The sequence below is a fragment of the Lactuca serriola genome, chromosome 8 (assembly GCF_051521515.1).
Source record: "Lactuca serriola cultivar US96UC23 chromosome 8, Lser_US96UC23_V15, whole genome shotgun sequence".
Lineage (NCBI taxonomy): Eukaryota > Viridiplantae > Streptophyta > Magnoliopsida > Asterales > Asteraceae > Lactuca > Lactuca serriola.
In genome coordinates, this window is record NC_136415.1 from 83,500,916 (window position 1) to 83,512,452 (window position 11,537).

Here is an 11,537-nt window from a genome sequence, read left to right on the forward strand (position 1 = left end):
CTATCACATATACATATCATAACGTAACAGATTATCGGACATATCTAGGGTGTCTGAACTACCCTTCGGTCCTAACAACTGAACTTGGGGACTGCTCCCCTCCTACTACCTCTAACTCATATAACAGATCATGCTAGCATGTAAACATAACATCACATACTGTCAGACGTATCTGGGGTGTCTGACTACTCTCCGGTCCTAACAACCGAACTCTACTGATGAGTCAGGGAATCCCGTCCATGCTCCTACTGATAGTGAGATATGGGCCCAACCCTCCCTCACTTTTTCCCTATCTTGGGCCTCGCCCCTGATCTGCTACTAATGAGATGTGGAACACCATCCACACTCTGCTATTGGTGAGGTACGAGACCTCGCCCACACTCACCTCCCTACCAGGCACATACAAGTATCACACAGACAACAAGTATAAACTATCACATAAACCATTCCTTGGGCACCCGTCCGCTATCATTGGACCTTGTCCTGAATATCATACTAGCATACTGTGCCTAGGGCTAACCCCCGGGTCTTCTACTCATAACTACATGGGTCGGCATTATGGTCGTAGACCCATTCACACAAAGGGAAACTCACCTGCACTGGCTAAACTCGTTGATGATCCCACTAGCTACTGCCCGACAACTCATTGAACTCCTGCTCCACTAGCTCCCCAAGCTATCAACATCAACGCAACACTTAGTCTAACTGACCCCCGAGAGACAACCAAGTCAACTATGGTCAAAGTCAAAGTCAACCTTCCAGGTCAACCCTACTCGCCGAGTCACCATATTGACTCACCGAGTTCATATGTTCAGAGTCCTTCTATTCACGACTCGACTCGCCGAGTCAGTCCATGACTCGCCGAGTCTACCGATTACCGAGTCCTGACCTGTCCAACTCACCGAGTCTCCATTCGACTCATTGATTCGAGTCTCAACTCGAAGGGTTTGGGGTTTCGCGACCTGACTTGCCGAGTCCAAGAATATACTCGCCGAGTCCAAGACAACCTTCAACAGACTCATCGAGTTGTTCATCCAACTCGCCAAGTTCCTGCCCAACTTCATCTGACTCAACGAGCTGTTCATCCCACTCGTCGAGTTCCTCCTTATCTTCATGCTACTCGCCGAGTCCACTCAAATGACTCGCCGAGTCCATTCAAATCTCTATACATGCAGAGGACTTTTGAGTCATGCATAGACTCCAAACTGTAGATCTACCCTTCCCAAGCCCTTTCCTCACGTAAAGTTGCAAACTTTACGTGTAGAGAAGGAGATCTAGGCAAAATACACCATAAACTAGGGTTTAAGGCAAGGGGCTCCATAATCAACTCACGGGCTGAAACTTTATGCTTCCTAAGACCAAAATCTGCTTAGATCTGAAGTAGCAACTCCAAATCCGGCTTCTAACTCAAATGGACAACTAATCATGGCTTAAAAAGCCCCAAATCTCACAACCATAGAAGATCTAAAGGAAGGAAACGACTTAATACCTTCAATACCTCAGAAAGGCTCCACAAACTCCAGATCTGAAGCCAATCCTTGAAGCTTCACTGATTCCCCTCTTTCTTCTTCCTTCAAATCACCCAAAAATGGCTTGGAAGCTTGAATGCACAACAATGGAGGCTTAGGGTTCGTTTTCTGAATGAGGAAGGCTCTAAGGAACCCTAATGGAGAGAATAAGGAGCTTAAATAGCACCCAAAGTCCCGGATTTAGGGTTTTCTTCGCACAGACCAGACTCGCCGAGTCTCCTTGGCCGGCTCGCCGAGTCGGTCACTTACTCCTCGACCCGGATCCCGCTTGGACTCGCCGAGTTCCTCCTTGGACTCGTCGAGTCGTCCCAAACTTGATTTTTCACTTGATCCATTAAGACAAAGTTCCATAACACAGATATGACCGCCTAAAGATGGATTATCACGTAAAGTTGCCAACTTTACGTCCGTACATGACTAAATGAAGATCTTAAGCTTAAAAGGGACTTAATAGATGACTTAATGCATGCATGGCACCGTTCTTCACATAAAACATGCACCTTTATGCTCGAGGATACCAAAACAAATTCAGATCTAAAAGAACAAGCCCTTTAACAACCCAACCCATCCATAGACCCAAAAAGGAGACCAAAATCATAACAAACTAACCAAGAAAAGATCTAGACATATACAAGCCAAGATGAAAACTTGATACCTCAAAAAGCTTCCTCATAAGATGATGATTTGGATCTAAAGCTTCTCCACCAAGCCAAACAATTTCAAACTTCTCTTATTTCCTTCCCAAGGGAAAAATGAAAGCCTTCCAATAGCTCAAGGACATTACCAAGAGGTTACACGGTCGATTTAGGGTTTTTTAGGGTATGGAGGCTAGCTTAGAAATGAACCAAAGGGACTAACATAAAGCTTATATAGGGTACATCACTAGAAATTTGGGTTTCACTCTAACCCTCGTACGCCCAACGTACGAGGTCTCGCACCCCGTTCCCAACCTCGCGGTACGCTAAGCGTACTCCTCATTACGCCTGGTGTGTCCCTTCTCATAAGTACGCCCCGCGCACTAGGGTCTTCTCTCAAACCTTAACTTATTCCGAAGGCCATAACTTCTTTGATACAATTTTGATTCCCACCATCCTTATATCCATGAAAAGGTAACAAGAAGCTCTATGCTTTAAACAAATCATACCTGCCTTACAATATCCCGTACGAACATCCAATTTTCATAAAAGCATGGGCTGACAAATTACCAAAATACCCTTGGCTCTAAAACTAACTCTGAATTCCAGAATCATCCACATACCACCACCTACACCCAAATAGGCAACGATTCGGATTAGGGCGTGACACGCCATATGCCGCTATAGATGGATACCTATCAAATATAATTGTAAGTTCCTCCATATTGCTTATGAAATCACATAGTTTTTGAAAAAACTATGTTCAAGAATATGTACACTCATTTTTGCATATACCATATGCAACCAATAATATTTGGTTTTGTCCATCCTCAGTAACTGCAGGTAACATGGTACCTTTTAACTCACCCTTTAGGTGGGCTCCATCTACTACAAGGGTCGACTTACAACAATTGACAAAAGAGAGTACCTACAATACATTGTATATCTATTCAAATATACTGATTATAGTTAAGTACATAAAAATAAAAATAATAATACTAAAATATAATAATACTAACCGGACAACCAGGTGCGATATATAAGTACTCAAATCGATCACCACCATCTGTTTGAATATGTGTCACTGTGTCGGGATTATGTTTGACCAAATTGTGGAAAAAAGGCGGAAGTTTGGTAAAAGAATCCTCTTTCGCACCCCTTAGCAACAACAATGCATATTTCTTCTCATGCCAAACATGATGGTATGATATACAGATTTTGAATTGTGCATTCATATCGTTAATAATATATTGTCCCCACTATACTCTACTATAATCTTCAGCCAAAACATCAGCAAGATATTCACCCAAAAAATATATGTTTGCTTGTCGATGATTAAGTTGCAACATTGTTGAAGAACATGTGTGCACGTCAACAAATATATTCACTTGCAAAAGCCTGTCAGAAATTTTAATTCATTTTGCTCTTATTAACCAAGAACAATTTTTTCTAACACACACAACCTCATACCTTGATTTGGTCAATCTACTTGTCTTCGTCTGAAAACATTCTTGAAGACATTTTTTTCCCAATCGCCCATTTTAGAAGGTATTTGTTATTAAATATACAAAGACATTCAATCTTTTGATTGAGGTGTAACATCTGTGATGAGATATCTTCATTAACATCAATTGGACAGGCTGGTAGAGAGGGCATACCGTAGAAAAGGTTATCGGGAAACTTAACTTTACGTTCATCATCTAACTCATCTCCATCAGAATTGCTTTATAAGTCGGTTATATATATATATATATATATATATATATATATATATATATATATATATATATATATATATATATATATATATATATAAATCTACAACAAAATCCCCGTAACCATGTAGATTTCCATCTTTCTGAATCATAACTTTTTTCTTTTTACTATCATCTACTCCACCCATATTGATAACTTTAACTTTTTGTTGGGGAACGTCAACATAACAACCACCCACGTCATTAAGATATGTACCAACATCATCATCACCAACGTACTTATAATTTTCAGGATCCACATAGTGAATAAGTGAATACCTCACATTAACATTTTCAGCAACACTATGAAACTGAGGTACACTAGGAGTCATGAACGTACATATTGGGTTGTTGCCCCCTTTATCGCTGGATAAGTTAGGAACCCGCTCATTTCCGATCTCGTCACCCTCCATAACCGCATCACCTTTATCAACCACCACAAACACTTTCACAACCCTTCCTCCAACCAATTTGATTGCGTTGATTAACATTCTAACATCAATGTATTCAACCATGACTATATAATGATTTAATTCAGGATGATGGAAATGAACACTAAGTTTATATTTATCTAAGAAATCGGTTTTAATTTCACCAAATATATAAAATCACTATAACTATTATATTCGGAAAATATCAAAACGAATTCAGAAATACCTCCCCGTGGACATACATATTCAAGATTTGTTTTCACAACTTCACATCTCCCACCAATTACAACGCAAGCCAAATATTTATTCATTTTATTAAAGAGGTTTTAAACAAATTTTCTAGAGAAACAACAACTAAAGTGATATTTTTTTGCAAGACTTTATATATATAGTTGTTTCATAGTCAAACCTATCAATTTCGGAGTCAAAATAAAAAAAATAAATAAAATTGTGCAAAATCACAGATGAACTTTAGAGGAAACCACAGATGAAGTAAATTCATTTGCGATAGTAGTGTGGTGTGAGGGGGTATTTATACCAGAAATAAACTATAGAAAGACAATCTATGAACGTATAACTGCCAATGTACGCCTACGTTTTAAATACTTGTATATTCGTAGATCAATAGCAAAAATCACAGGTAACTCTAATTTTTCTACGATTTTGATGGTTATTTTTATAATGTTGTATTTTTTAGTTATTTTCTGTAAAATATTTAAGAAAATTGGTTAAATTTGTAATTTTTTTATAATTTTCGTTTAATTATTTTATACTAGGTGTGAAACCCGTGTATTACACATGTTGATTTAAAAAAAGATTAAACATTAAAGTGTAAATAGAAAATATTTTTCAATGTACAACTTTAAAATAAGATAGATACATATTTATTGCATTTTAATATCATATATATCATATTTAATAATTTACATAAATAAATATATGACTTTAATTTTAAAAATTAAAAAAAATTAAAATTTAACTAATAGATAATATTTATTTTAAAAATACTATAAATTAACAAATATCAAAATTAATGAGAGATTTATGTAACAATTTTTTTTTCTTTTCTTTTAAATTAGTTGATATCAAACCAAAGAGGGTTATACTTGTCATTTCACATGAAGACACGTTATAAAGCGACAGGGCGAGTGGGGTAACTTTTAGCCGGACGCATCAAACACCCCTTAAATATGACTGTGAGTAATTTCAGATCCGTTTTTGTCTGATGTTCTCTCTCTTCTCTCTCTCTCTCTCTCTCTCTCTCTCTCTCATATTTCCCAAAGCTCGCTACGGTTTTCATTGGCGTTTTTACTTGAAATCATCGAATCTGCTGCTAACTAGGTTGTAAGAGTGATCCACAGTGATAGATCCGGATCGAACCTTCCCTCTTCAGGTAATTGATCTTCATAAATCGAAAAGTTATCGTCAATTTTCCTGTTTTTAACTATGGAGTATGTATCTAAACGATGTATTTATTCGATTCCGTATAGATCTGATTGTTTGATCGACGACTTATACAAGTTTATGTTCGCTGTATGGTTTGGCTTCACTGGAATTAACGACGTTTTGCTAAGATTCGGTTGGTTATGGAGAAGATCTAAAGAAAACTAACCGTTTGTTTAGATCTGATTTTGAATTTCGTTAGATCTATTAGGAGGGAGAAAGCTAATCGCCTACTAGTGACCGTATTTTTTTAGAGAGTTCGACTCAGAAATGGAGACGCTTGTAGTTGTTGCACAGCAGGATCAATTTCATAGCAGAAGCCGTGGCAGAAACCATGGATCCTTTGGTTCTTATCCTTCCAGGGATTTCAGAGAAATCAATTGCCGTACCTTTCAATCTGGGCCAGGTATACTTCCAAGCCCACTGAAGGCTCGTTCCCCACCTATTGCTAAACAGTCCTTGCCTACTTCCCCAAAAACACCATCCGCAGTCCCATCTAATGTGAAAAAGCATTTCAACTCCGACCAAAACCCTAAACACACAAAGAGAATCACTAAAAGTAATTCCGTTCCTATCCCAATTGATATTAAACATGTTGATTACTCTCTCAAGGATAACATAAGGGGCTCTTTGAATGACAATTTCTTTTACTCTGAGCTATGGGCTGGACCTGCTTATTCAAATTCACCACCTCCTAGTTCTTTACCTATACCTAAGTTTTCAATCAAGCCAAAAAGGACTGTATCTCTTAACCTGCCTTCAGTTTCAGCTTCTGATCTTGATTTGTTGACCCCTGTTGCAAAATCTGCTCCCCCTTCCCCTACAAGGGAGCATCACAAGTCTTCTCGTAGAGACTTCTTTAACAGTGACGATGAGTTTGCCACTAAGACTCTTCGTCGCATCCTTAATCTTGACTTGGTCGACGAGTGACATACTAGGAGTGATAATCACTCCTGTAAATAAAAATATCTACTTTCTTGCAGTAATCTAGTGTAGACTGTATATAGGATGAATAAATCAGTAGTTACTTCGGGTTTGCATTTTAGTTTCCATGTAGTTAAGCTCAGGGTGGTGTAATGGTTCAAGGATATGCTGATGGCTTGTTGGGTGGTTGGTGGTAGATCAATATTTTCTGAAAGTTGTTACAGATTCATAGGTTGTTGAAGTTTCTTGGGAGATTGAAGTATTGGGATTGATGGGACATGTTGATACTGGATCAAATGTCATGGAAGCAGATATTGGGTGTAAAAAGGGTGTGACTGCTTTAGGTGGTTGGTGGTGGATCAATATTCTGAAAGTCACAAATACATATTCATAACTTGCTGAAGTTTCTATGGTTGCCTTAGGCAGTGGCTAATGATCTCTTCCATTTGTTATAGTTGGTTATAGTAGTGGAGTCATCATCTTTTTTTCTGCTTTTATCTTTTCTATTTATATCCTTTAAGATAGAGTTAGAATTTCAAGTCTTTCCTTTCGAGGTTGTAATGCTTCTCTTCACCATCTTTTCTGGTTTTTAAGAGAGGAAAGTGGGAAGAGGAAGTAAAGAAGTTAAATAGTTGGTTGTTCTGCCATTTGGTCTTACTTTACTGTGTTGGGAAAGTCATTGCCACTGTTTCTTTGGTCCTTTATTGTAGATCTTGCCAAGCCACTTGAAGGTAAGGATCTTGAATTTCCATAATTTGTATTCAAGTTGTATCATTTATGCATATTGTTGATTTTAATCTAGTTTATACCACATTTGCCCATTTGTAGGGAAGCATCTTCAAGTGGCTGTTGATATGGTTGTAGATTTGTAGTTTCAATTTCTTGGGTTTATGTTTGAAGCTTCTGAAGCAAGACTTGTATAAAAAGGTTGATTTTTTTTTGTTAATGACTTTGAAGTATAGGTGTTTTACCTATTGATTAATTCTAACATATGGCATATGATTTGATGCATTGCAGTTTGATGGGAGAAGCTTTTTCTGGAGGCTGTTGTTTCAGCTATGGTTGTTGGTGTTATGCTCTACTGTTTTTTTACATTCAGTTTTTGAACCTTCTGAGAAGACTTTATTTTGAAGGTTATGTTTGTTTTTGTTTTGTCTGATGAATCAATCTAGACTGAATGTTTTTTTTGCTTGACAACTTTCTCGTATTGGATGAGATGCTTAATGCTTTTATGTTTGTTTGAAGAAGTTGTTTGATCGTTTTTCCATTTTTTACCCATCTTCAGTCATTTAATCAGCAAGAAGGTAACGATTTTATGCAAAACTATCTATCATTTTAGTTTAACTTATTTTTAAAAACGATAAAAACTTATAATTTCTCTTGTGATGAATGGTGAAAAAATACTTAGAATTATTTTCTATCTTTTTTTTTTGTTGTATACCATTTTTTGTTATTTAACCCTTTCTAGATGTAAAGAATTATAATGAGGATTGAGAATTGTCCAAAAAACATCACAACTTTGATGGTTGGAAATTGAAATGTCAACTTATGTTAAATTTCTACAAATGTAAACAAAAGATATAAAATTGGTTACCTATTATATGATGATTCTAGCCGTTGGTTTTGTTAATTTTGCAGAAAGTGGAGTAGTTGTTGGAATTTGACAATATTCACTCGGTTTGATGGTTTTGACTTTATTAACGATTCTCTTTTTTTATTAATATTTATCTTGCTTAATTTAAGGTTACTTTCTTATTAGACAAACGAAAAAAAAAGTAAGTAGATTAAAAAAGCAACTTGTTTTTTTCTCAAAAAGCCAATAGTCTTTGCATTGAAAATTCTCAACCATAAAGAGATCAATTACAGGATTCTAACAGTAATTCGAGCGAGTTTCAGATCTCTTATATGAAATGATTGAAATCTACACCACATAACATTTAGGGGTATTTAGAGGGTGTTTGAGAGGTTTTTTAAAATCTAAAGGTTTTTTTTGTCACTTGTCCTTTTCTCCTTCATTTGGACACATGATATTTTTTAGAATTTTTAAATTTTCTATTTTTGCCATTTGTTTTTTTATTTTATTAAATTAAAATTTTACATTTAATATGTAAGATAATATATATGTAAAATATTTATTAGAAAATGTTAATATATATAATGTATTCAATACATTAAAGTCTTATTAATTTTAATAATTCAAATTTTTTCTTATTTTTCTTATAAATTCAAACTTTTCAAATTGTTAAAATTTTATATTTATTTTTTTTAATTAAATTAATATAATACATGAGTCTCACACCTAATGATTTATTATAAGCTAAAAGAATATTTGGTAAAGATTCAATTTTTTAGAAAAAAAATAACATTTTAAAAAAATCAGAAATCTTTGGTTTTCCAAAAAAAACAAGAAGTTTGAAAAACACTTTTCAAACACGCCCTTAGGCTACGGGAGGTTTTCAGCGAGCAGCTCACCACTTTTTCAAATAAAGAAAATACAAATTAGATGACTGATGATAAACTAGACCACCACTACAAGTCTACAACCAAGCTCACAAATTGCTCATTCAATTTTTTCTCTTTTTTTATTTGTTATATCCCATGCTTTTATTGATTTGTAATTTTTGAAATCAAATATTATCTCAATAAAAATAATAAAAATTAACAAATTTTATAGAAAAATTCTCTTTAATTTAAATAGAATATAATATTGAGATATTTCCTATCTCATTTTAATTTATTATTTATAATAAATAATTGGTTTTAATCGGATTAGTAATGGAGTGAATTTTTTTTCTTAATTTTATTTTATAGACAGAAGGAAGAAAAAATAATTTTTTAATAGAAATTTTTGTTTTGTTTTTTTTTTTTTTTTCTCTCCAAATATCCAACAAACTTTTTTCTTTCTTTTCTCTCCAAATAATCAAATATCCTTATATCAAGGATTAAAGTTCTGGAAAAGAACCGCTTTAGCATTTTCGTGTTCGTTTATATTCCCAATGAAAGACATAAAACACAAACTTTTTTTGGTTTCTCTATATTTTTCTGAACCACGCCTTTCTCTTCAAGAATATTGTCGTTATATTTGTTGAAGTATAACATATGCAATAGAAGTTAGGTTAATATTTTTGCATTTTATTTAACTGAAGAGAGCTATATTTACTCCATCAAAGATGTTACAACAAGCTATCTACTTAATTTATCTTCATCGTTATCGAAGAAACTACAACATTGCATGATTTGCATCCACCTCCGTAAGATAAAGATAGAAGGGTAAAGTAGTCATTGACACAATTGCTCTGAGTTCATCAATTCATCCAAAATCATTTCTTGGCATCTGCATTCTTCACTGCAAAACCCTTTCTCACCCCTGTAATCAAAGAAATTGACAGCTTATTTCATTATCTTCAACCAAAATAAAAAGCAAATTTACAACAAAATTTGTTTTTTTTTTGGTAAAATTACATCACAGATCACTTCCATTTTTTGCAAATTGAAGAAAAAAACTCAAATTTCGGCGAACCTGTACATGAAAATGTCGCTATTCTCATCAAAATTCTTCTTGCATGTATAACAAAAGCTTAAAAAGCTCTGCCGTGGCGATTTCGGGCCATGATCCGAATGAAAAGCATTACAACAACTGCCCACAACACAATTGTCGTAAATATGGGTGATTTTTGGGTTAGAACCATATGAGATTACTCTTGTGTACTCCTCCGAGAGCTCCATCTCACTCAAAGACAAAGCATCCATAGAAGCTCGAGGAGATCCGGGTCCATTTGTGGTTACCCGAACCGGCGACTGCAAATTCCTGGACTTGATCCCAAAATCACAAGGATCTTCAGAGTGTGATGGGATTTGAATCCTGAGGGTTGATCCAAACAGAACCTTTCGGCTGATGGAATTAGGTTTGTGTATCGTATTATTAGGGTTTTCTTGAAGAAGAGCAAGAGCAATTCCATTTTCACATTCAAATTTCTCAAATGGGTTTTTGATTTCTTCAGAGATCTTTCTGGATTTTTCTGGGCTTTGTTTAAACTGAAATGGGTTACTTCTGAAAGTTGTGAAGAATTGCTTGGTGTCAAGAACTGAGGTTGGTGATGATTCTGCATCAGAAAGGGTTTTTGCCATGAAGACATTGAATAGCCTTGGAGAACCAAGAAAAGATGAAATCGGTTTGGTGGGGTTTTTAGTATTAGCCATAGAATTGAAGATCCCTTGAATTCGAAGATTTTGTGTTATGACAATACTCGATTGAATTTAATTCAATAAGAAGATGGATCGAGAAGAAATGGATTCAAACAAAGGGCAAGAAATTTGTTCATACCCTTCATGGGTTTTATGCAATGATTGATCAAAAGGCTCACTTTTCCAAGCTTCAAAAAGTAGAAACAAAAAGAAAAGAAAACATAGGCCAAATTTAGCACCTATAAATTTTTTTTTAGTCAAATTAACTTTAGATAACGTAATTTCTAATTACAATTTAAAATGTATTCGATAAAGATTTTTTATAATACTAACAAAACTTTGAAATTTATATCTGATTTTTTTATAATACTAACAAAACTTTGAAATTTATATCTGATGTATACATATTAGTTGTCACTTGTGAGACAATCTATTATATAGGTTAATTTAAAAAAAAAAAATAGAATTGTCAAAATATTTAAAAATTTTGAATTTATAAGAAAAATAATGAATTATAATAATTGAAATTTTTTATCTTTTAAATTTAAATAAATAAACAAAATAAACCAATGAGCTTTAATTTGAGAATTTTGAAATAAGAATGTAAGTTTATTATGAAATTGATATTCATTTATT

General features: G+C 34.5%; 2 protein-coding genes across 2 annotated transcripts; one reads left to right on the top strand and one right to left on the bottom strand.

Moving 5' to 3' along the window:
• Nucleotides 1-5,560: 5,560 nt before the first annotated feature.
• Nucleotides 5,561-7,963, top strand: LOC145065781 (flocculation FLO11-like protein). The gene is made up of 4 exons (XM_079012859.1): nucleotides 5,561-5,742; nucleotides 5,840-7,447; nucleotides 7,545-7,643; nucleotides 7,734-7,963. Exon 2 carries the CDS (start codon nucleotides 6,063-6,065, stop codon nucleotides 6,720-6,722), a length of 660 nt encoding a protein of 219 aa, XP_078868985.1. The 5' UTR covers nucleotides 5,561-5,742; nucleotides 5,840-6,062; the 3' UTR covers nucleotides 6,723-7,447; nucleotides 7,545-7,643; nucleotides 7,734-7,963.
• Nucleotides 7,964-9,827: 1,864 nt separating this feature from the next.
• Nucleotides 9,828-11,113, bottom strand: LOC145070541 (FCS-Like Zinc finger 8-like). Its single transcript, XM_079017479.1, has 2 exons — nucleotides 10,237-11,113; nucleotides 9,828-10,083 (listed from the first exon to the last, which is right to left on the bottom strand). The coding sequence occupies exons 1-2, from the start codon at nucleotides 10,914-10,916 to the stop codon at nucleotides 9,996-9,998; spliced, it is 768 nt and encodes a 255-aa protein (XP_078873605.1). The 5' UTR covers nucleotides 10,917-11,113; the 3' UTR covers nucleotides 9,828-9,995.
• Between the last annotated feature and the right edge of the window lie 424 nt (nucleotides 11,114-11,537).